Source organism: Macrobrachium nipponense, chromosome 14, assembly GCF_015104395.2.
Source record: "Macrobrachium nipponense isolate FS-2020 chromosome 14, ASM1510439v2, whole genome shotgun sequence".
Classification (NCBI taxonomy): Eukaryota; Metazoa; Arthropoda; class Malacostraca; order Decapoda; family Palaemonidae; genus Macrobrachium; species Macrobrachium nipponense.
In genome coordinates this window covers 26,285,447-26,312,257 of record NC_087207.1, presented here as the reverse complement: position 1 = coordinate 26,312,257, position 26,811 = coordinate 26,285,447, and the positions used below count along the sequence as shown (strand labels likewise).

Genomic DNA, 26,811 nt, shown 5'->3' with positions numbered 1-26,811 from the left:
TGACAAGCTTCTGTGAAAATCAGCAGAAAGATTCAGAAAGGAACATAGGGTTATTGGAAGTTTATTTTATGGAGACTAGCTTATATATTTGGAATGGTTTTTATATATTTTGTTAAATGCCAGTTCACAGCAGAACTTATATGAAAGAAAATTAGAAAGACCTTTAAGTAGCCTGTGAACATAATGGGTAAGCTAAAAAAAAGAAAAAAAATTAACTGTTTCCAACCCAAACTTTTTTTTTAACATATGTGCTAGCTAACTTGGTTTGTAGTTGACTGTTGAAAACCGTAAAGACTAACAGCATTTTGTAGAGCGTGACTGAACACTAGACGTACCGATTTTGTGTGAAGGATTGTTCAGGAAGTTTGCAACCAACTAATAAAATGTTTAAAAAGATTAAAGCTTCTTGACATGTTTCGATGAATCAGTACGTTAAGTTTAACAAATTATGTAAGATTTACATAAAACCTAAGAGAGGACGGATAGTAGGAAACTTATAGGCCTAGAGTCCATCATTTCGTCCAAGTAGTTGTACCGGTGGTGCCAGTCCAATGAACGTGTACAATATTTCAGTATGCACTCGTGGACTCTTCCGCACCACTCCCATAATAGCGGTTATATTCAGATATCCCCAATTTGCTTGGTGCATCTCAATAATCACAACGGGGTTCCCCTTTTCTTGCATATGTAGTCGAAATGAGATGACATTAACTTTGGAAGCACCACCCCGCTTGCGTGATGCATCTGTAATTTATATGTAGTTGCCAAACGCTGCCACACTATAACGCGGAGTGTACTTTCGTGTGTTATACTTAATAAGCCATTTACTATTACAGCTTGTTTCCAAGGGGTCCTTATAAACATTTGTTTATCCTTTAAAACAATGTTTTTAAAAATAGTGACAAACAATTCAATGAGCCTAAATCTGATTTGAAAAGGACCAGAGAACTCATTTTCAGCCCTTAAACATACACATAAACGTATCTTATGCTGGCTAGATATTGTAGGCGGGTTAATCACATCTCGAGATTAGGACATCCCTGACAAGAGCTTCCTTTACAGACTAGCAGGGAGGGACAACGGGCATCTTGTTTTGTTCTTTTGAAAAGTTGTTCTTTGCATTGCTGTCTTGTTTCCGAACAAACTGTGGCCTGCCTGAGCTGTCACCACCGGATCTTGGTGTTGTGACTTGTGATGGTATTTGGCCATGCGTGTCTATAACTGCGCTGGTTGTGCGCCATTGTCGATATTTAGTTTTGCTTTTTCTGGAGCTCAGTCCGCGTAGACTGGCCGGCGCCCCTCTGTATGCCTCTTGCTTTACAGTATGGTTGAAAGTCCCGGACTAGACCCAATGAAAATGTCTTTTTAGCTGGATGACATGGGACATGTGATGAGTTACCAACTGGGATGTTTTCAGTTTCTTCTTATGCCAAACACACTGGTTAGTGGCAGTCAGAATTGAACCAGTGAGGACGAGGCTGCTCGGGAGAACAGTTGAAGGACAACTATGGCGGGAATTGGTGCGTCCTAGTGTCCGGCGTTGTGGAGCGAACGCCTTGAAAATAAGACAGATTATTAAATTGAACTCTGCTTTTTAAAGTTAACGTGAACGATTTCTATAAGTTCGTTAATTAGGAAAGATCATAGTGTTGACTGATTGCCAATTGAGTTTTAGTGAGTCACCTATCAATACTTTCTAATCTTAGAAAGTCGTTGGAACAACGAGCGAGTGAGCTGAGCGTAAGAATGGCCTCTGGACAGGAGACGAGTCATGGGGCGGCATCGCTCGATAGACTAAGCAGCATAGACTTGTAAGTTGAACATAATAAAAGGATTTTGCTATTGACCAAAGTTATGCCGTAGATTTGGACTGGTGTAGCATTTTGAGTTTAACTTTGTCCATATATTTTTTTCGTTTTTAATAAATTCTCCAGGTTGTATTTTTGTCTATTTGTTTTTTGAAGAAAATCTGTTCAGAGAATATTGTTTCATAGGCTGTTGATATATATTATGCTCCAAAATATTAAATGCTAATTGTTGAATTGTCATATCTGGAATTTTTTCCATACATTTGCATTTATTTTTTTCTTGGGGAATAAATAATTATACATTTTATGTTCAATGTTAATTTTTTGGTTAAAAGAGTATGCTATGTACACAGTTTATCAGAAAACCTATGTTATTAATGCAAAGGAAAGTTAGCCCGTACATTATGCAGCCTACCTAACTTTTGTCGAGTGGAATGCAGACTAAAGAATTTGTTGCCGCCAGCTCGATAGGCCTATAGCCTCTGTATTCTCTTACATCCTACTACTACCTGCGTCAGAATCTGTTAAATTATTAAATAGAATAATGTTACGAAGCTTCATCACACCCAAGAATGAAGCAATTCCCTGATCTGAAAGGCATTTGTTAAAAGTGGAAATATACCAGTACTGGAAATAGGTGGAGATTACGTAGAGGGGACGAGAATGTCAGTGTATTTGAGTAGTTGAATCTGTGGGTGTGAGGTGATTTAGTTATTTGGAGAATATATGTTAAATTATATACTTGTTAAAAAAGGAAGGGCCACTGTTAACACAACGCTGCCATTATTCGCCCAGTTGAAGTTGTATTTATAAACAAAGAAACGAGGAAGCAATGACACCCTTAGCGTCATTACGATTTGAAACGCCACGATAATCGAAGGTTGTATCTGATCCGGATTTACGGTTGCCTGATCGGGCATTCCTGCGCAGTTATTGGGCCCCCCCCCACACATCCGATAAATGCCCCGACACCCCCTCCCCCCATCCCCAGCAGCAAATAGCTTGGTGGAATTTGGGATAATTTGAGGAATCCATTTTTTTTTTTTTTTCTGTACCTCCATTTTTTTTATTTGCGATTAACTAGAATGACCGGGGAAGTTTGATACTAATAATAATACATTATTATAAGTCATGTTCTAAGGGGTCCACAATTGTTGCGGGTTCGTGTATAATTTTAATTGTTGCGAACTCGCAACAATTTTTCATTATTGTGGACCCCTTAGAACATTGTATATACTCTTGCGACTGAGAGTTTTTCCCAACTATTAAAAGTATAATATTATAAAAGTATTAAGGCACAATCTTCGCTATGGCAGTCGATTACAAAGGATCAATAACCATAACTGCTTTCACTCCGGCCTGAAAGATGTCAATCCGTAAGTATATTAATACGGCGATGAAAGCAAACAAAAGATAGTTAAAGATACCAAAAAAAGAAATAAATAAATGTCCACGAGAGACGGACATGAGAACCAATGGACGTACTGCAAATAAGACTGTATGTAGGTGTGCAATTATGCTTCTTTGGGTCGGTTTATTTGTATTTAAAACGGGTATGAGTCCTCGGTGTATTGTATTTATTGGAATATGGATCATAATTTTCATTCCAGTTTGAAGATACACACATAGCAGTCTGGAAAGTCCGCTGTATGTTTACTGTTTGCATATTCGTATCTTTGTCTAGTTTTATGGTAAATATACATAACTGATGACTACATTATATATATCCAAAAAAGTTTTTTGTAGTTTGTTTAAAGCAAAATGGTAGTCTTAATAATTACAATAGGATTATGTATTTTATTCATTCGGGTGACTTTTTTTTTTTTTTTTTTTTTTTTTTTTTATTTGTCAATAATTTTATAGAAATTATGTTTGATATCTAAAAAAATCTCTAATTATTTAATCATTGTGGTGACATCTTGGGATTGCCAAGGACTCCCGTAGTTATTTCAAGATTTCATCTCGTCATATCCAATTGGTAACTAGGACTTTTTTTTTTTAAGTATTTCAAGGCCTATTTTTAAATTGATCACATCTTACGAATGGCCAAGGACTTATTTTTTTCAAATTTCATGATTGTGCCAATGAACTTTATTAAACCTTCTGTTTCTATAGTGAGTTCATGATTTTCCTTACGATCTGGTGTTTGAACCTTTTAACAATATTCAGAGACCTATATGTGACGGTCCGTTTTTACTCACAAGATGGTCTAATCCAAACCGTTTGTTGTTCCGTTCTGCCGTTAATATCCTCGTTCTGTCGTCGTCTCGACTAAACCGTCATTGATATAACCAGAATCAGCCAGAGCGAAGCTAACGTGAAAGTGGCGTGCAAAGGAAGTCTCGAACTTTAAATCACCTGAAGATAGGTTCTCCTTTAAGGTCTCAGTCAGAGAGAGAGAGAGAGAGAGAGAGAGAGGGCTGGGCCGGCCGCCCTACCCTCCTCCCCCCAGCAGCTAGCTGGTCTGTGCTTGTCTCGTCTCCGTCGGCCTTTACACTGCATCCCGCCCACTCGGGCTGCAGTTTTCAATTTCCAGCGCCCGTTTTTCACCAATCATTCATTCTCAGACCTTTTTAGTACGATCGTTTTACACTTTCGTAATCGGTTAATGTTGGGCTGGAATGATATTGTAATCGGTTAATGTTGGGCTGGAATGATGTTCATTTCGTTTCCGTCCAGTCATTGCTTTTGATTTCACAGCTGGTACTACTTCTGTATAATCCTGTTAATGTCTTATTCAAGGTCTGAAATCACCCTTGGTTTTACTAATGAGGGGTCGACATGTTCTGAATAAGTAATCTGTACGGTATTTTTTTTTCTGATGTACTAAAGTTATTCAGAATGAACGCTATTACAAAATTAAAGACTAATTAGTAGGAAAGGACACATCATCATTTTACTTTCAATCTCTGTTTGCTTCAGAGAACTGGTTAAATGAGGTTGTAGTCCACAGGGTGAAAGAAAAGCTGAAATTCCTTTTAGCTCAACAGTTTCGACCTCCATTGGCCCTTAACTGGTTGAATATGTAGCGTCCTAGATTAGACGGCCTGGCAAGATGAATTCACCAATGTTGTCTGCCTCTGTTACCAGTTAAGCGCCCAATACGCTTTTAAAATAACCAGTTACTTTCACTTTTTTATCATCTTCAGTTAATTTATCAACAGGGAGAAATTGTTTTCAGTCAGTAATGTTCGCCATTACTAAAGGAAACGATTACGCTGATTCACTCGTGGCGATGGATTATGTAAAATAGTGGGCATTCATTACCAGACCAGGAATTAGACTACGGTGAAGTCTCTCCTGCCGACGAAAAGATGAACCAATGAGTGGGTTATAATTCCCAAAATGAATAACTTGATAAATTTCCCAACGGTGGAAAAAGTGTGATAAATTCTTTCCAGCTGAAGTAATATATATTACGGTAAATTCTTTGCAATTGAAAACATAAAATGGAACAGTGAACGTGTTATAATTCCCAAAATGATTAACAATTGATAAATTTTCCAACGCTGGGAAAACTGTGATAATTCTCTCCAGCTGAAATAGTATATATTACGGTAAATTTTTTGCAATTGAAAACATAAAATTTGACCATGGTAAATTTTCCTCTACGAAAATTGTTTAAAACACTATTCCCTAGCTAAGGAGAATTATTTCGATCTCCCCTTACTCAAAAAAATGAAATAAAAATGTTTAAACGGATTCCTCCCTTTGCGAAATGATATAAAAATACTTTTGCATGTCTGAAAAAATTATAACTGCCGTAAGAATTTCCCTTGCCGAAAAAATCTATCTAAACTTTAGTATATATATAGGTATGTGAAATGAGTATGTATATACAGTGTATAATTATGAGTATACGTATGTGTATATACATAGTAAATTCAAGTAAGTTGAGCTATAAAAAAATATAAATAATTTTATTGTTTCTGTACATAAGTTACATATATTGTTTGTGTATTTATTGTAAAAATACCTTTAAAGTGTATTTTCTTTTAAATAAAAGAGAGAGAAAAAATCTCGGGGCAGCAGAGGGAAGTGAAGAGAGAAATGATCCCGTGCATCAAGATTAGATTAATGAGGATTAATCTTTCCAGCTGTCGAAACTGGAAAATAAGTCTGCTGGTTTTTGGAGACTTCGGAATTTTCTTAGAGTTTCGTAACTCTGGTCCCCCATTTTTGAAGGGACCCTAAAGGGACCCTGGACCTTAAAATGAGTGTTGCCAGAATGTCTAGACGCAACCTACCTGAATGGTTTCGTACGTCTCCAGTGTTCTAAAGCCAGCTTAGACTCTCTCTCTCTCTCTCTCTCTCTCTCTCTCTCTCTCTTTTCTCTCTCTCGTCCGAGCTTCAATGAATAATCTAGTCATATCTCTCTCTCTCTCTCTCTCTCTTCTCTCTCTCTCTCTCTCTCTCTCTCTCTCTCTCTCTCTCTCTCTCTCTCTCTCTGTTGTTACATTGTTAAGCTATTGAACAAAATGTTTATCACCTTAATGCGAGTTTAGTTACTAACTTTGTTCCTAAGATTGTATGGATGCAGACACATTCTTACACATTGATACGTTACATGCTGAATATGCTCGTTGCCCGATGAGTGGTCCCCTATTTTATATTTATATTTGCAAGCGTAGACTGAAAAATATAACTTGAGTGCGTACGAGAGCCAAGCAACTCTATTCTGTGTAAAATTTCTTTTATGGTAACAGACATAATAGCAATCATATTACTATTACACTCTAGTTTGACAGTAGTTCAAGGAAGGTGAAATCTGAAATATCGAGTCATTGAACATGATAACCCACCTTCCTATAAAACCTGGCCAAAACAAAGACAGAAAATATCGAACGTCATTGGTTCGTGTCCAAGACAATGGAAATTTAGATGTTCATCCGGTTCATGCCGGTTTTGGGAGGTAACAGTCACGCAGGAAGTTCAGAATTGTGTGTTCGAAGTACAATACTGTGGAGATTATCGTTCATCCATTGACGATTGGCTGCTTTGCCTTAGGGTTGGTCGTCCACAACATAGCCGAAGATGCGTTGCCTCTATATCGTCATGTTTGAAAGTGGAACAAGAGGGACTGAAGAACTCCTCTGAGACTGAACAGTAACGTCCTGGGTCTGCAAATGAATGTTTCATACTGGAAACAAGATATATATATATATATATATCTATATATATATATATATATATATATATATAGATAATATATATATATATATATATAATATTATATAATAAGAGAGATATTATACTGAGAGATGAGAGGAGAGAGAGAGAGAGGGAGAGAGAGAGAGAGAGAGAGAGAGAGAGAGAGAGAGAAAGTGCCCTCGCATTCTCCCCTTCACTCGTGTTTCCCAATCCCTTGACGTTACACATTTGAATTGGACTCTCCGTTGACCTTCATATCGCCGTCGTTCGTCGCATCCCGCTTGCGAAAAAAAACGGACTTAAACAAGCAGTTGGTCCCGTTTCAGCACTTCATAACAAATGCAGGGCAATCTAGGACGGGCATGACCTGACTGCGCTTTGCAAGATGTGCGAGAGGCACGCCATCACGTTCTAGTGGTGATTCAGAGCTGATTTAATCAGCCGCGAAATGTGCAAAGGCTAAACTCCTGCTAACAAAATATTGGCTCTCAGCTTCTTCACTGGAAACAGCCACAGGATTTTTGAGCTCTTACAGGAATTTCATTTGTTGGGAGTCGGGAGGGAGGAAAGGGGGTTTGTTGACGTTAAGTTCATTGGCCTCAGCGCTGCCCTAAATGTTATATAAGTCTAACAAAGACGGACTTGATGCTGACTGAGAATTCCCAAAGTAAGTGACCCAGAAAAATGAAGCTTTGAAAACAATCAGCAGAGTCGTGCAGACATGAATGACTTTAGTACAGAAACGACGTTCTGTAGGAACGAAGATGCTTAGTATAGTGTTATGCTTAGAAGCATTTGGTTATAGTAATTGTCAAAACGATAGTAACGAAACACTGGATATCAGTAGGAAGTAGTACTAAGTATGGATGCTTATTTCATCTCTTAAAAACGATCTCAAAGCACAGCCATCTTTGCCTAGATGTGATAGGTAGATGGCCCAACATAACACCATACCTCTGAATATCATTTAATATTTATCACAGAAGCCATCCAAAACATTGCACCCTCATATACTCCACAGTCTTGGCTCGGAATGCTATTGTGCATCATTTGTAACAAAAGTCTTTTCATAAGCAACAAAGAAAATGAGCTAAGAGTAACTGATAACACTTGTACTATTTGGTATTCACGAGAAATGACACATTAATACAGAAAGGCTTGGCATCTTGGGTTAGTCATAGTCGATCGCTGGAGTGTTGTCATTTCCTGTCGAAAAATGAGCACACCTTCGACTATAGTAGAAGATTTTTAGTTTTTGTGTTTATAAACATGAATGTTTCTTATATAACATTAAGAAATGACAATGACAATGGTCCTATGTGAAAGCGACCTGGGTTGAGACTGAAAACGTTCATATCTACGTTTTAAAGGTACTGAAATCGGTTATTATTGTACTGAACTGAAAAGGCTAATTCACTTGTTGGCAAAGGATAGTCTCTCAATAAAAACTCACCCTCAAGAACAAAATGTTTTGTGTTCAACATCAACAAACTAAAACCATTTTGATGCATAAGTCGTTAATGACTGGCAGCTACTCTCAAAAGCAGTTAGTTGATTGGCGTTATTAGCGTTCCCCTGATCATTCGTATAACTGTTTGAAGAAGTAGTTGTGGAGGGAATGTGTTGCAGAAGAGAATCAGAAGACAGCGCTGTTTCGTAACTTCTGCTTAGGTGGCAAATGGTACAGGTTAACTATGAATCAGCGAAGTAGCTAACTGTATAATGACTTGTGAAAGTGCAATCGTTCACTACTCTCGTATGTCATTTATTCCCACTTTTACTTTAGTCATCAACTTTTTATCGCGAATCTTTATAATGTAATAAGAATACAGCTTGAATACAAAAAGTCGTGTATAATGTTGAGGCTATTGAATTATTAGTTATGAGAATCGAGGTTTGTGAATACATATTATTTAAAAGACTCATGAAAGCTAATGCATTAGATATATGTAGAAGAAAGCGAAATAAGACGTCGAACGCTAAATAATATATTTTTTTAATGTCTCATGTATCTAGATTGTATATGTTTCTGTCTGTATTTTGTATATTCCATGTATAAGGCCCTGAGCTGAAATAAAGATTATTATTATTATTATTATTATTATTATTATTATGGTGTGATGACAGTAGAAAAGCAGGACGAGGTGTATCATGAAATGTCATTACATTAACTCCGCCAAGCTTCGTCTGCGTCTTTGGTGGTGTTTGTCAGTGGTTACATATATAAAATACACGCCATATGCCACGTAGTTTTACAAATTAGGAGTGGATTATTTCCACAATTAATTAAGCTTTCAAGTTAAAAAGTATATAAAATCGTTTTAACCCGTTAAAAGTTTAGTAAACTGTCAGTAAATGTAGTTAGATAGATTTCACGGTAGAACAAACGGTACTTTCATCGTCGTCCATGCTGTGATGTTTTGGTTTGTCGACTGCTGGTCTTCGTATCTGTCTAGAGCGGAAGTGAAGATCATCATGTAACGTAACACTACGCTAACTCTGGTGTTTCGTCAGTGAAACTGTGACACAATTACGTTGCTCTGCCCCTTTTTTTACTGTGACAAATCGACATTTTTTCATTTAAACATGTTTTATCGGTATGTATAACCTAGAAGACCAAGGATGGCATCTCGTGGGTCGATATTTTGCAAGATAATCGTAGTTAAAATGAGAACATAGTAGCTTAACAAGTCCAGGTGTTGAATTGATTAGACATCTTTTGGATGTATTTTGTAACTACCTATAAGTTGAGAACGTTTCTTTGTAACTGGACCAGAGGTGAAAGCTTTCATAAAAGTAGATAAAGACAACGTAACTTGACCTCCTGACTTAGGATTTTGCTGCATTCAAGTCATGTACCTAGGTCTATGGACGTACCTTTTGTACCTACGTGTAACCATATTGAGTACCAGGATGATAAATACCTATTTCTCTGGCAATACCTACCTTGATTTGTTTTTCTTTGCACCCCATGATTAAAACTTATTCATGTCATGATACTCTTAATCTTTTGCCAAATACAATGTTTATATTTTCTAACCTCTCATAACACTTTAGGCATGTGTGACCATTAGTTGATGCAAACCACTCTTAAAAATTAGTGGTTATGGTGTAACCGGGTGGGGAGCAGAATTTAAAGGGGGAAAGGCACCATAAACAATTTAATTGCACCAACATGAATGATACAAGATGCATTTCTCATTACTGATTACAAACCACATTATAAAGGACAAGTGTGTTACAAGGCCAATTGCAGGAATACATTTTTGTGTTACCGTCTTACCACATCTTAACCTAGGCCATCGGGTTCTTACCTAATAGGTATAATGTAGAAAACTCTATATCATGAGTAAAATATGGGGATGGAACTTGACCTTATCTTCCATAAGCTAATGTATTTTGCCAGAACCTGACCTGACCTAACCTAGGCCCAGTCAAGTAGAGAAAGGTTTGTGCAGAATTAAAACGTAAGTTCTAGTCTGACCATCGTAAACTTTATAAAAACGGTGTTGCTTGCGTTCCATATTATGAGGAAGATTCAGTTAATTACAAGAACGTTTAATTGGAAGTAGAGATATTTGAGATGAGGGAAATGGATTGTGATAAAAGTATTGGTTAAACTTGAGTTCCTTATTACTAATTAAAAAATATTTGGTCAGCATGTGAACACTTGGGTTTCACACCACCTTTCATTAGGAAACCTTTTATCCCAGTACCCAGTTACAGCCATCTCAGTACTTCATTTTGTTAACACTCAATGTAATATAGTTTGCGTGTAACCATTTGTTAGCATGAATTGAGGCCTAAAATAGCAAAGGCCAACAAAATGATAAGCCACCATATCTAATTTTTTTTCTTGTGCTAGCAAACTCGCTAGCTTCTGTAGCTGTTACCTAGCATGATTAGTAAAGTAAATTAAGTAAATATTGTTTTTTGCCCTGGGCGTCTGTTTTTGCTCTGACCATTCTCTTTTCAATACCATAAGCTCTGAATGGCTAAAAGTGCTCCACTGCTTCAGTGCTTAGTTTTAGACTAAATTTCATGATTCACTCATTCATTCAAGGTGGCCCTTTTTATTTTTGAAATGAATGATGAGTTCTTTATTTTTCACAATGAAAGCTTCTTGATAGATGTACTAAGATTGTTTTATCTTTCCAGGACAATGCCCAGCGATGCCCTTGATGATGTTGAGCTTCGACATGTACAGTTGTCTGTTGCCAATTCTCGTAGTTTAAGTGAGGATGGATCGTCTGGAGTGAAGGAGACCATTGAAACCCAGCATGGGCCCATTGTTGTTGCCGTTGCTGGGGATTCATCCAAACCTGTAATTCTCACTTACCATGATCTTGGTCTTAACCATGTTACAAATTTCCAGGTATGATATGAGTGTATGGCCTTTGTATATACTATTCATACAGTACTTTTTTTTTTAAAGATTGCTCACATTGAATTAAACATCATGGCTTCATTCTTTCCCCAATTTCCCAGGTAGCATGATGTCCTGTTGCTTCTGACCTATTTTGTAGTAATTTGATGAAAATTGAAGGTTTTAGAGGCATTTAAGGTATCATTTTGATGGAGTCCAGCTGAATTTGTCTTTCAAGTAGTTTCTAGGCTGTAACTTTTGGATAATCCTGCAAAGAAAGAAACAAATGAACCCAACCAGAAATTCACCCAGTCGTAGGTCATCTTGTGTATAAAAAAGATAGTGTGTGTGTAATTTTAATTGCTTCTGGTCATTACACAGACACGACCATATATTTGTTATACTGTTATCTCTGCCCATAATGTTTTGAATAAGTACTTTACCAAGCTACATCACTGCTCTGTAAACTCAGTTTTATTAGAGTATAGTTCACTTACCAGAGTACTTTTGTGTATCAGTTAACAATACTGTGTACTTCATGTTATATTGTATGCTTTCATTTGCCTCTCTCTCCTTTTAAGATTTTATTGTAAGTAAATGCAGCTTCTCTTTCCTGAATGACAGAAGAATATATATTGCCTTGATGTGTGACTGTAAATTTATACTTAGTATGTGTTGGGGTTTAAACGTTAGTTATGTAGTGTGAGCATTTCATAAGAAGAATGGTTTTGTTTTCTTAGAACTTATTTAGGCGTCATATTTGTCAAAAACTTCATATAAGTATCTAGCATGACTATCCCCACAATGTTCGAAAGTATGAAACTTGCCTTGGTAGTTGCATGTGTAAGGAAGTTGAAGAACATGGGAATTTTGGACCTCGAGTTACTAATGGGGAGTGAGAAAGAGGTCTTGAGTGGTGATAGTGCATGTTAAGGTTTACTTATAGGATTTAAACCCTTGCCTTTTGTAAGTCCTTGTATTATATATGCAGCCATTTGAATATGCTTCAAGATCCATGAATTGAAAATTCTACAATCCAACAACTAGCAAGTGGTGCACTGAAATAATGTCACTCAGGTTATGTATTGCTTTAGTGGAGGTGATCACATAAAATCTGTCGGCAGTTGGATGGCGCTTGGTTTTTCAGTAGTTGTGTGTGGGCCCTGGTAATGTCTTTTACAGAGTTATGAACATATACCTGGGTAATGTCTGTTCTCCAGTAAACCTTATTTTCTGATAATTAGTAGAAATGTGTCTGATTCAGAAGGTATGACGCCAAACTCGGGTATTATGTTTGTTGGTTGTATAATTCAGTGTTCCCTAAATCAAAATACATAATGCATTGTCCATTGCTTTATAGTTTTTAATATTTTCCACACTATACATAGTACAAAGACAGCTAACACCAATTGAGTGTAGAGTGTTATGTATTTTTTTTTTTTTTTTTTTTTTCTCTCAAAGTTATTTACCTGAAGAAACTTGAGAGAAGGCTGATTCACATTCTTTTTTCTTTCAGGCATTCTTCTCATATCCAGAAATGCGAAACATTCTCTCAAATTTCTGCGTTGTACACATAAATGCACCAGGTCAGGAAGAGGGAGCTCATACACTTCCTGAAGGGTAAGTTTTGGTACCTGTATAATATTCTACAAATCCAAACCAAGCTACCTGTTTTGTTTTGAAGTTCAGTGAAGTACAGTATGCGGATAAGAAAAAATCAGCTGGGTCTTGGGAGACATTTTTTTAAATGAATAGAAATACGTTTTGTCTCTTTTAGCACCTACCAGTTTTGTCTTTGTACTTATGCTTATCATTGCTGATTAGCTCTCTCTGTTCAGTTGATTGACTTAGCTGATGAATGTTTGCCATTACATATACCACATATTATTCTTATATCTTAACTGTCCCTCCTTCCCAGTAGTGATATGCCAACAATCTATCTCACCATCCTCATCTGTGTTCTTTCCAACAGTCCCTCCTTTTTCCTCTTAAGTGCTCAAGTTTCTGCCCTATTTAATAGTATGTGCCTGATAACTGTCTTATAAATCTTCATTTTGAGCCTTACTGGTATTTTGTCTAAAACGACCCCAGTTTCCTTTCTCCGTTTTTGCCATGCTTCTTTCACTCTGTCCCAGTGCTTTCTCAGTACCTCCCTCCTCTCTTGTTATTGATCCCAAGTAGTTAAACTCATTGTTGTGCTTTAGCACTGTACCATCTTCCACTTGAATGTTTACTTCATGTAGTACTTCTCTACTACTAATCATACCTCTTGTCATTCTAATGATCACTTTTATTCCTTTCCTTTCTTTTAGAGCTCCCTTCCATGCTAAAAACCTTTCTTGCAGTTCTTCTTCTGTCTTATAATGACTAAATCATCAGCAAGCATCAGTTCCCACAGTTCTTCATTGTTCCTTAATTCTGATGTCAGTGTCTATAACGACAAGAAACAAGAATGGACTCTTAGCTGATCCCTGTTGGAGGCCAGCCTCTGCAGGGAATGCCTCAGTCTCCCCATAGTTTGTCTTTACAGTGGTTCTTGCCCTCTCATACATAATCTTCACTAACCTTACCCACTTCTCTGGTACTCCTCTTTTTCTCAAGCACCAATAGACTCCTCTTTATTGGTACCCTGTCATATGCCTTTTCAAGATCCACCAAACACATCTTTTAGATTGTTTCCATCTAATAAAATTATAAAGTACAGTAGCAGAACTGGAAACAAATTAATAGACAAATAAACTCTTCGCTTTGTAAACATGTTTAAATTTGTTGTACCTTGATATTTCTTGACTTAGAGGGAAAAGGGTAGGACTAATTTTATGGACACTTCTAGCAACTATGCAATTCTATGTTTACCATTAATCATGTGTGTAACTGTTGTGAAACTCATTTACTGATATATACTTTATTGATCTTTTCAGGTATGTTTATCCTACCATTGAAGAGCTCTCCGAAACAGTCACTTGTGTCAAGAATCATTTTCATATACGTAGCTTTATTGGTTTTGGTGTGGGTCTTGGAGCCAATGTGCTTGGACGATATGCAATCAAATATCCAAATGACGTAAGTTATTATGGGAGCAATGTGAATTTTAGTTTCTTTCTTACCTTATTGTTAAGGACTTTTTGGTAGTTTTGGTCAAATGTCTAAAGTATATTGTAAATTTATTATTTCAAGGCCCACATGTGAACTAAAATGTTGGTGTGATTGGTTTTCCCCTCAAAATTTTCTTAAACATTTCCAATGTAATAATACTTGCCAATATTTAAATTTCCACATTATGATAATTTATACCAAATTCCAGACAATTCCCAGGTATCTGCAGGCTTGGTTAATGGTAATCTGGTTTTACAGCACTTGTCTAGCATTATAAAATTGGAGGTTTTTAGATTTCTGGTTATTGTTGCCAATAATAATTATGCGCGAACCCCTGTAAATTGCTGAGTTTTGGTTAATGATGATTTTCACTTATCATCAAACCCGTCTGAACGGGGCACCTGCTGATAACCGGGAACTGCCTGTGTTTTATATTTTCATTTAGTAATGTTTGCAAATGTCTTCCTTTGGTATTATCATTAGTATGTAGTATTCTCATATGTTGCCGTGAGATTATATAGATTGGAATGTATCAGGTATCATCCTCGGTTACCAAATTTTTTTTACCCTCAAGTTTATTTGTATTCACAGGTTGATGCTTTGGTCTTAGTGAACTGCTCATCTACACAAGCTGGTTGGATTGAATGGGGATACCAGAAGCTTAACATTCGACATCTTCGATCGGGCACCATGACCACTGGCACTGTGGACTACCTCATGTGGCATCACTTTGGTAAGTGAAAGGGTCATGTTCATTAAATAAGAAGCTATGACTGAAAAAAGGGTGAGGAAATAATGATTTGCTAGTGTGTGACTGCACAAGGCTTATCATTTACTGTCAAATTGAACTGGCATCTGACAAGACTGGGTCCCACACAGGTAACAACAGAGAATGGGGAAAATGTATTAAAATTGGTGGATTTAATGGAAGTGCAATGTAACATTTAACTAAGATTATTAATACATTAATCAGAAGATGGTTACACAGGAGCTGAAAGCACTGACTCCGTAGCACTGAGGTTACGTCAATTAACAAATCATTTAGTGCCACCATGAAAACCCCAGAAAATGTTAAGCCCTATTGCCGTTGACATTTTTATACTGGAACATATGTTGTCACTGTATTAAGACTTTATTATTAAAGGAATATTAATGGAAAGAGTAATTAGATTTCATAATTTTACTGAGTGGTTTGGAATTTAGCAGACATTATCCTTATGAGATTCCAGGGGAGTCTAAAACTTGTATGTAGTGCAGTAGTTTGTTTTGATTTCCCACTTATGAACTTGGCAATACGTAATTTCCTTTTAGAGCTTGATGAAATGTTTCATGATGTAATGTTGATTCTGGTCTCGTTTTGAGGTTGAATATTTATATTGTTTGTATTATGCTTAAAAAGGAAAACAGCAAAAACAAATAATTCAGGACCTGTTGAACTTGGAAAAAAACAGAAATTGCCTTACCTTCCTTGATAAATATTTTCCTGTAAAATTGAATATGCACTACTTTTTTTCATTTAAAAGTGCGTATATAGTAAATTTCTGCGATATTTTATTGTTTTATCTTTTATTGCTATAGAAAGTCAGGTAAAATTGGTAAAGATTATGATAGTACATTTGAACAAACCCAGCTTTTGGGGAAGATGAATCAGAACCATCCCCTAGTGCTACCTAACATAAAAATATTTTCCCCTTTTTTAATTTCTATAGATGACATTTGAACAAACAAAACAAAAATTGCAAGATAGTCTTCTGTAAGGGACTGTTACATATGCCTTAAACACTCTGGGAAACTAATTAGAAACTGCCTTTACCAATTTCTATACATTTTTCACTTCGACTGCTATTTTCATAATTGTTTTTATAAGCTTGGAAAATAATACGAGTCTGAAAAGCCGGATTTGTCTCAATACAGCTTATGTATTGTTATTGGGTCACTGTTGATGATTGGTTGTGTTTTTCCTGTAATGAAAAGTTAATAGAATTTATTTTCTGCAAGACTGAATTGTAGTGGTTTTTGTATCTTTTGTGAACTCTCGAATGGATGAATATTCTTGAATTATTTTTTTGCATTCCAGTACACAGTGATTTTATTATAATTCCTAGTGTCAAAGATATTGTAGTTATTTTTCATGGTATAATATTTTTCATTTGTGTTTTATGCTCTCCTGTTCATTTTTGGGAATGGAACATTTTCCCTTTTGTGTAAAAATTGTCAGTTCATAAAATTTTTACTTTATTTTATAGGCAAAGTGGAAGAATGCAATCAAGACTTGGTGGCAGTTTACAGACAACACTTTGAAAAAGCTCTGAATGCAACTAATTTGGGCCTACTTGTTGATTCATACATTAGACGTACTGATCTTAACATTGTACGAGAGCTTGATCCCAACAAGAAGAAGGTAAATGAATTTCTCTTTGAGTGAGAAAGGGTAGATTAAGTGGATAAGAGGTTTAATATTGATTATTTAATTATCAGGTTTATGGTTGTATCAGATTGTTTAATAATTTATTTGACATCCAGATACTACGCATGTCTTCAGGAATTTTAGAAAAACCCTAATGTTTGTATGACTTGGCTCTGAAATTTTTTACATAGTAGTATGTACATACGATAGAATTGTTCTTTATTTTTCAAGTTAATTGAAAAAATAATTTAACACAAGGTTTCCAGCTTGTCAGGGAGAAGGGTGATAACATCAGGTATTTTTTTTTCTTTCATTGGTGTTTCATAAAATGTTGTCAATTGTAGGGGTAAGGACAAAGGTTTTAAACCTTTGAGAATTGCAAAGGTAGGCTAAAAGTATAAGGTCTTTGCTTCAGTATTAAGGTGGTATTTGTTGGACCTTGTCTTATTCTTTAAAAAATTGGTGCTTGTATAGTGACTTTCATATTAAGAAGTCTTCGTTCATCCCCTCTTTTCTCCAGGATGTGCGAATGATCCGTTGTCAGGTACTCAACATCACTGCTAACTTTTCTCCTCATGTAGATGACACAGTTACTTTCAATGGACGTCTTGACCCCACTTTAACTACTTGGATGAAGGTTAGTAAAGAAGAGAAGTAACTTATAGGGAAAATTAATCTACCCTGTGCAAAAGTTCACCAGAGTATTTCAGGTTTATCCTTTTTTGGATTGGTCACTTTTTTTTTTTTTAAGACCCGTGGGTATTTGAGGAATCAACCCACAACTCAGTCCTAAAATGCAAATATTGCAGAACATTTAAAATTACATTTTTATGCATTCAACTTACCTGTCAGATATATACTTAGCTATAGACTCCGTCGTCCATAGCTAAGTATATATCTGCCAGGTAAGTATGCATAAAACTTTATTGTATCATGACAATAACATATTTATATTAGGCACATCTGGATAAAACAGTTATAGTCTTGAAGACAGATCTGCTTAAAGAAACCCTTGGAATCCTCAACATCTTCATTTTATGTAACTGGTAAATTTCTAGAAGTTGTAGTTTATTAAGTATAGCTTGGTGAGACTAGATTTTAAATTGATGGTCTGGTTAAACTATTTCATTTGATATAAACAGTGTTTTATGAAACAAGTATTCAGTGCAGCTTTTATGTGGCTGATGTAGACTACTTCAATTATTGTATCTCACTTAATTTCATCATATAGTAGTCTGGGCTAAATACAGATTTAAAGACCACAATTACTGCTGCACATTGTTCAGAAAACTATTCCAGAAATGTTTTATTTGTCTTGTGATCCAAAGTACAAGACATGTTCAAGCATACTTAATGCATATTCAGAATTCCCAGTTAGTATATGTAACCTTAATTTTTTACCATTGTAGTACTGTACCAAAGAAAATGTTACAGATGTATGTAGAAGTTGACTGCACTATCTTTAATTGACACTGAGAAGAAAGAAACAGGTCTTGTGAAAGAAGACTTTCACAAGTCAGTACAACAGCATATTCTATTAGTTTGTAAATTATGAATTTTGTATATGCAACTTACCCAGTAATTAAATAGCTATAGTTTCTAACTATAGCTATTTAGTTGCTGGGTAAGTGTATATACAAAAAGTTATTTTATCATGAAAATGTCATATTTTGCCTATTGTTTTCCATATTTGATACTGGAATGATAGGTTCACTCTATTATGAAGTGGATTTCTGCCATTTTTAGTCATCAGTAATTAGTTTTTCTTTTAGAAAATTAAACAATTTATTTTAATTCTCATTTGCTGATGGTAATCCACTAAGTGAATTTTTCCTCTAGATCCAGGATTGCGGACTCGTCATTGATGAAGCCCCAGGCAAAGTCGTAGAAGCTTTCCGTCTCTTCCTCCAGGGTCAGGGCTATGGTAAGAATTTTGTTCATGGTTTGTTGGATTTTGATTTGCTGTTTTTATAATTGAGCAGGTAATGATGGGGGACCTCCTTGCAAAATGCTAGTATTGTACAATTGCATCTGTTTTTTATATTTTTAATTTTATTATAATTACGTATCATTTTAAAAACCTAGTAGACCAAGAAGATAAAAATTTACCAATATAATAAGGTTTGGCCTCTGTCATTCATGTAATGTACGTATTTCTCTCTCCTCTTACCCCTAGCAGTTCATCCAAGGCTTCGTCATGTTATATAGACATTGCATACTTAATGCTTATTTTATCAATGCATTACGACCATCAAACCTCCATTTTTTATGTTAGTCCAGTATTAAAGTTTGCTTGTTATCTCAGGGTATGTCACATGTCACTGAAGCCCTGGGGTTGAGAACACTAGGAATACCACTCTAAAGTTTGTTTTCCCAGTTTTGGTAAAGGATAAGTAATAATGCAAGCTTAAATTTATCAAAAAGTGGCTTTATATTACATATTGCAGTAGTACAATATTTATTCATATTTTTGGAATCCTTAAACCTCCCTTTTTTTTTGTGTACCCTTTAACAGGTACATTCCAATTGAAAAAAAATTCTTTGCCTTGGCTGTTGTGTTCTAGTTCACAACTGCTATTGTTATTGGGGAGCAAAGAGGTTAGAGCAATGGATATATCACTGATTATGGCATGGGTACTAGAGATAAAACTTGAGTGCTGGACTAACACTGAAGTGGGAATTTGTTGCTATTATATTTTGTATTGGTATAATATACTTAATGCATATAGAGCAAGAGTGCAGAAATTGTGCAGTACAGTTAGCACTTTTATGCTGTTGTTTTGGAAGAAAAGTGTTTAATGGAATACTGTTTGGTATTGCAGGAGCATGCCGTCTTTGTACTTGTAGGTTATGACCGTGTTACGTAGGTTTTTGTATTGCTATTTATTTCCTACATAGCTGATTGTTAGTAACATTTAAATTCTCATAAATTTTACTGCAATGCATTACTGTAATTAGAATGCCTATAAAATAGAGGTGAGGTATAAGAACTGTTGCAATGTTTAGTATCAGGTAGCCACTTACACTTTTTTTATTATTATTATTACGTATTTTGAGTTTATAATTTTAGTGGTATTGATGCTGCACAGTACTAATGAATATGAAAATAAGGTCCCTGTCTCATTTATTATTATTTACCTTTTAAGTTCTCACAAAGGTGGTTCAGCATCTGACCGTATTGTAATGTAGTATGTATCATTTTTGGTTCATCATTTCTGTATTGGTTTATTTCTATTCTTTTACTATTTACCTTACATCTGGCATAATTTTAAAGTAAATAGAATATGTGGAATATGTTATTTGTTTTAAATACTTAGCATTGTAACTGTAATTAAATACACTTTTTCAGTGGCAAACATAGATAGATGTGTTTTTAGAGTTGATGTAAACTGACATAAAAAGACCTTTCATTGCACAGGGTAAATACTTATGGGTTGCTATGTTTGATTTAAGAAGTTTTGTGAAGGTTACACTTAAATTTTAAAATATGCTTCATATTAAGCCCATTCTTTATAAATAAGCCCACATAAATGGTCTTTTAATATTCCAGATGCTTCAGTCTTTTGTTTAATAGTCAGAAGAATGGTACTATTACCTAAGGGCACACAGGTCTGAGAATTCCCAGTAGTTAATTCCCATTTCTCATGATTGTGATGCAGTACACAGCCCATTGAATTTCCCAGATTGCCTTAGTGTAAATGACTAAAGTTACATAAGTTATGTAATTCATCTCCTTATTTTACTAGAGTGGTTAAGAACTAGTCTTTCCCTCCTTTGAGGGTGCTAGTTATTAAGAAGTGTTCATTTTAATTCTAGGACATTTACCAGCTTAATCTTTCCTACCTAAAATAAGATTTCAGCTAGTTATAGTAGTGGGCTTTTGGTGTCACAAACCCACAGTTTTAATAAGTTTCTTGCAAATCAAAGATTGATACAAAGTGCTTCTTCTCAGCCTTGCGACTCATTGTAACCAATAGGTCAGACTACACAAAAAGTGAGGCAGCTGTTTTGGACACTGAGGTTTATATGCACTTTTGCTAAGTCACTGGTAATTTCCTTATGTCTATTAAACAAAAGACTCTTGTATTAGAGACCTTCAAAGATCACATAGGTAACCTAACTAGAAATATTGGTTTTGTAAGAAAAATTTTTGAAAAACTAAACAGTTCTATTACTGGAACTTAATCCCATTCACTTAGAGATATGAGAAGTATTTAGTTTAAGTATTGTTTGGGGATTTTGATCTGATCTTTATAGCTTGTAGTTTTAATTTTTAGGATCATATGATAAAGAAACCTTTTTTTAGGAGAACAAGTCAGATGTTGATGTGGGTCTTCAACGAGGTTATGAAAAATGTAGCTAGATGATTTTTGTTAATCCTTGGAAGTTTTGAATTGTGATCCTTACTTTTGCCATGCTGTGGTTCTGTTTTATGACTTGACTTTAGTCTGATATTTGTGCAGTATGAATCTTGTAGGTTGAATTAACCCATGGGTGCAGGCATAACTGGATTCATTTTTACTAGGTTTTTTTTTTATGAAGGTAGTAAATTTGCAATCCAATATTTCTTTCTTGCAAGGTATGACTGCTTGAGTTGTTCTGTACTTCAATGTTCAGTCCTCTCAAAGGATACTGTGCATGTTCAAAAGTTACAAATGGTTTGCTTTCCTCATGGTTTTCATATACAGTATATTTTTTCAAATTATCCCCTGGTACTTGCAGAGGATATCACTGGTAGTATGCAGTGCAGAGTCTCTAGGTAATCCATTGAGTATTAAAGGTGTAATTACAACCAAATAGTTGTAAATACATTGTTTCAAACATTAACACGTTATACTACTCGCAAATAAAAACAGGTTTTGACTGATTGCAGTGTTAAACATATGGATGGTATGGAAAGTGTCTCATTTCGTACTGTGTATAAAGTTTTCTTATTTAGGTTCAAAAAGTTCTGGATTATAAAGTTGTGCTCTTATATGAGAATTGAGTACAACTATGAATTGTAAGGATTGACCTTATTATTCAGTATTCATGTGGATAAGTAACTAACCCTGGTGCCCCACTTGCTATTTCTAGAAGTTGGCTGTGTATGCAGTACTGTTTGTTTTATATGAATGTGTGCGTATGCAGTGATGTTTGCTTTGCTGTAAGCTTGTCTCTCTCTTTTGATGCTAGGGTATTAACTTCTAGGTTTTAAATTGTATACATTTACTCTTGGACTCCTCTTTAGTATGTTCAATCCACTTTAGCATTCAAATATTAATTGCTGTTTTATTTTGCTTTGTATTGTCTGAAGAGTAATGACTGAATTTTTTATTGCAAACTTTGATAGTTCTTGTCATATGAACTGGATTGTTTTATTCTCAAATTATATTCATGTTTATGTACTCTTCTCAAAAATTGCTTAAAAGAGCACATTACAATTTTTTGCAAGTGAATGGCTCCTTTTCATATTCTTGATGCTCATCATTAGGTCTGTCAGCAGGGCAGGTTTATTGTTTTCATGGATGAGAATTTATCAGTAGTAAGCGACAAAACACTCCAGACATCAAAACAAATCCATCAATAATTGTGCATTGAAGATTAATTTGGAAATATTGGTACTAAATATTCAAATACTTTTAGTAATGAATTACAGTTAATCTTTTGTGACAGGAATTTTTACTTTTTTAGTAATTTAATGGCAGTGATAAGAATCTAAACAGCACAATACCTTTTGAGCCCAGGGTGAATAGTGTTTGGTCGTTAGAAGATTAGAAGCATTCTTGCTACAATAGTATAGTATTTTGATGATGCAGGGCCTTTAAAGTGACATATTTCCATATATGACAAAATTCATTTGATTTTGGAGAACATGAATGAAGAGGGGACTCTTGGATGATATTGTAACAAGATTGAGATTCATTAGGAAACCTTTCCCTGTTACTTTGAACAGAATACTTGAAGTAGGTTAGAACAAATTTTTTTAAACCTAACTCGGCTACCTTCAACAGAATACTTTAAGTAGGTTACAAAAAAATTTTTTTTAAGTTTTGACTTTTTGTAAACTAGTTGCATATGAATATTTTGAATGATCAGTTTATTTATGGTAATGTGAGAGCTGTTTGCGTGTCAGAGTGGATTGGTCTTGTTACAAAATGCTTTTTGAACAGAAAAATACAACTTTTTCTGTGTTACATATTTTTCAGAACTATAGCTATGTCACTATTTTTGTTCTTTTATAGTAATGCCTTTTTCAGAATGCTCTGCAGTTCCTGTTTACTATAATATTTAACATGGATGTTTGCTGGTGTTTATTCTTATTACAATCTTTTATCTTTTTTATATTCTGGTCTTCTAGGTTCTTGTCTCTTCAGTACTGATAAATTTGGCTTAAGATCTCTGCAGTTGCCAAGTAATTTAGAGCTTTTGCTTGAATTAATACTGAACAAAGGCTTGTCAATTAAGATAGGTGTACAGTACAGTACTGCAGTCCTGTAAAAATTTCATTGCTAAAAAAGTTTTCATAAAGCTTTGATTGATTGGTTGAACTATGCTATATATATACATTGATGTCCCATGATGGTAAACATTAATTTCCCCTGACCCCAAAGCGGTGAGTGGGTCCCGTCGGTCTTCTGCTGTGTCGATTGGAGAAGGTAAATCGTGTTGAACGCATCACCCATCATCAAAAACAAGCTTTGTGTAAGTTTCAGTTTATTTGAAGCAGCATTTGAACTAACCATACTACATGTCATGCTGCCTCATAAAATGACACCATACCTATAGCCGTTTAGTACATGGTTTCCCTCCCCTCCAAAACTGCCTTTGATGTTTCTTTATTGCAGTTGCTGTCTTTCTTTTCTTTCTTTGTTTTTTTTTAATATGTGCCATATTTAATAGGGTTGCCAGTTGCTTTTGCTACTTTTGAACCTGAATTTTGGATGAATTTTACCATCAAGATTTTTTTATTAGAAACATTACCTCATGATTTTATGCTATCTTTTTTTTTTTTAACTTGACTGATTTTATTCTGTGATTTTTATGACTCATAAATTCTTTTGAAATTACAGATAAATGATAGGCTAGTAGCATTAGTACATCTATTTTATCTGTGAGGACCACTTCCCTTTGAATGGTGTGATTATTCCAACAGTGCTCTGTTGCAATTAAAAGTATAGCCTTTACACTTTACTGAAGTAAAGTAGAAGAAATATTTAGCACATGCTTTCTTGTTTACATGAAAAACTAAATTTTGTTAGATAACAGTTGGTAAACTACTAATAATAGCTTACCTAACTTCAAAATGGCTGTCAGACCACACTATTCAGTCAAATCTTTTGTACCTTGTGATTGATAGGAATGAACAATTAGCTATTGAACTCTTCTGATTAACCAGCCATTAACTTCTAAAGCCATGCACACATTAGTGAACTTAAAGCAGCTGTAGCTGTCGACTTGGAATTCATTACAATTTATTAATTAGCATTTGTGGAAACTTTGAAATTGCTAACTAATCGGTAGCTGATGATGACTGTACTTGATGCTGACAAACCCCCACAGTGATTTGCAGAATTGTGGTTTGACTTTTTTCACTTAGCATATCCATATGACATTGAACATTACAAGCCATTAAATAGTATAGATGGTGACAATACACATAACAACCATTGAAACTTCTATCTTGGACAGTCAGGAAATAGATTTAGGTACATGGAGAAAACTCCTTATTCACTCCCTTAAAAAGAAACTTCTCCCTTGAACAGAATTAGTTTATTTGGGCGATGAGGGCCAAAATGTAAAGGCTATTAGCATGTATTTGTATATTAGGATTTTTTGCAACATCAGTAGTAAGTTGAGAATGAATTATGGGGTAGAGAAATAATTGAAAAAGTGAGTACTGCAGTAAACTCATTGCCATGGTGTCATGCACCTCATTTTTCATGCCACAAGTCTTGTTATTAGTCTTAATTCACCCTCAAGAATCCCATTTGACTGATATGTCAATATTTCAGTTGTTTTTGCTGGTTATTAATGTGATACACTCATTTTATAAATGAGGGTAATAATATTGAATTAATATTAGGTTTCAACAGTCATATTTCTAACAACCATTTGGTGCATTGATTCCTTCATGATGGTTTCTTGATACCGTAGGTACTAGTGAGTGAAATTGTCTTAAGCGTTAGGCTGCCTCTTTTTGGCAAAAGTCACATAAAAGCATGTGTTAATTATTTATATTTTGAGGAAATTGTTTCAACAAACATCTTTGATATAAAAACGAGTGACTGCATAGTCATCAATCTTATGATTAGAATATAAGCCACTGCTGCCTTTGTACTGAATGGTCACATCATCAAACCTAAAAATTTTAATTTATCATTATCCATATGTAATGTGCTTTAGTTGGCAAATGTTTAATGCTAATTATTTTATTTATACAAATGCAGTATTTATAATTCTCTTCCTAATTGGCAACCCTGTTTTTGGTAGGACTTTCCAGCATGTGGAGGAAGTCAACCTTTGGTTGGCTTTTTCGTTTCTGTTGCTCTATAGTAATTTTGGTTGGTCACATTCTCTTTATTTCTTGCCTTTTTTCTCTTCCCTCCCAGTCACTCTGATATTCTTTTATTTTCATTGTTGACTAATTTCTGGCAAATTGCACTTCATCCATCCATCATCCAATTGTAAGAAGCCTTGCAAACTAATTACTAGCTGTTGCACTGTTAGTCAGTTTGCTTAGCACCAAGAGTAATTGAGGAAATATAGTTGTCAACGAAGTCTTTGCTTAAAGTTAGTGGTTTTGATGAGGTTTCATGCATGTTTGAAACTTGAAAACGTGCAAATGATGCATACTGAATGGATGCTTGTTCTATTTGTATTAATGGTGAATGGATATCTTGTTTGACTATTCTGATTGACCATAGGTCTACAAAAGCTATTAAGATGGCTCATTTTTACATCAGTTTTCATATTACTATCTCACTCTGCAAGTACAGTATTCGCCCTCCAAAGTTTTCTTATGCTCTATTTCAGATCCTAAAACACATTGGTACATTAGAATTTTTTACCTCATAATGGCATGATCCAGTGCTGATGGGTTAGAAATTACTCTGACAGACTTGGCTTGAAAGTACTAATCCTGGGTAATGTTATTCATTTTCATCTATAGTGATGCTGTCTGACCTTCAAAGTTTTTCCTGAGACATAACCTTTCATTCTTTGTACATGCAGTGTTCATAATTTTTAGAGGTCTCCTGTTCATTATATGGTTGGAAAATAGTGTTGTAAAGGGCCACCTCAGAGTAATATTCATTATGATATTCATTATACTAAAGTACTGTACAGTATGTATATGATTTTCAGGTGAACTGAGTAAAGAACTCTGTTCTTGGTGTAATATATGAAGCTTTATTAATGATTGTTTATCCATGCTAATACTGTACATGGGTGTTAAGTGTGATGCTAGTGCACTTAGTGTTTGCTAGGCTCCAGTTATTTCAATTTTGTTTTTACAAAATGCAAATAACAATATACTTTTGCCAGTTAGTGCTATTTTTGTTTATATACAATTGCACTAAGAAAGATATGATTAACAGTTTAGTATGGATAAGGGGTTACATTGCACAATTATTACATGCAAATGTATTTCCAAGAATGAGAGAACCTAATTTCTTCTTACATATGTTCCATGTTCTACAGCTGTTACTGATGAATTGTGAAGTTCTCTGAAAAAACTGCCAATATCTCTGGAATTCCCCACTAGATATAAAATGTAAATTTGTCTAGTGGAAAAAATCCCTCCTGATGAGAAGAGTGAAATAAATACTATATATTAAATAGCTGTTCAGTAACAGTTGTTTTTTGAACTTGGACTTCCTCCTCTGTTTCATGGTTTGTAATGGGTGAACCTAACTCATGCAAATAAGCCAAGTGTTTTGTAACATAGGTAGTATGGATTTTCATGACAAAAACATATTAAGAGGAAGTGGAAAACGAGTCTG

General features: G+C 35.0%; 1 protein-coding gene across 13 annotated transcripts in view; it reads left to right on the top strand.

The window, feature by feature from the left end:
• Window positions 1-26,811, top strand: part of LOC135226425 (protein NDRG3-like) — a 392,774-nt gene that overhangs the window by 355,034 nt on the left and 10,929 nt on the right. For 8 of the 13 annotated variants that reach the window (XM_064265978.1, XM_064265966.1, XM_064265968.1 and 5 more), the window contains 8 exons: window positions 1,707-1,811; window positions 11,118-11,334; window positions 12,842-12,945; window positions 14,247-14,388; window positions 15,013-15,154; window positions 16,668-16,822; window positions 17,349-17,465; window positions 18,668-18,752. In XM_064265978.1, coding sequence (XP_064122048.1) covers window positions 1,707-1,811; window positions 11,118-11,334; window positions 12,842-12,945; window positions 14,247-14,388; window positions 15,013-15,154; window positions 16,668-16,822; window positions 17,349-17,465; window positions 18,668-18,752 — 1,067 coding nt within the window. Of the gene's footprint in view, window positions 1-1,706; window positions 1,812-11,117; window positions 11,335-12,841; window positions 12,946-14,246; window positions 14,389-15,012; window positions 15,155-16,667; window positions 16,823-17,348; window positions 17,466-18,667; window positions 18,753-23,421; window positions 23,513-26,811 lie in introns of all 13 variants that reach the window. The other 5 variants (XM_064265969.1, XM_064265970.1, XM_064265976.1 and 2 more) reach the window with 2 other exon arrangements.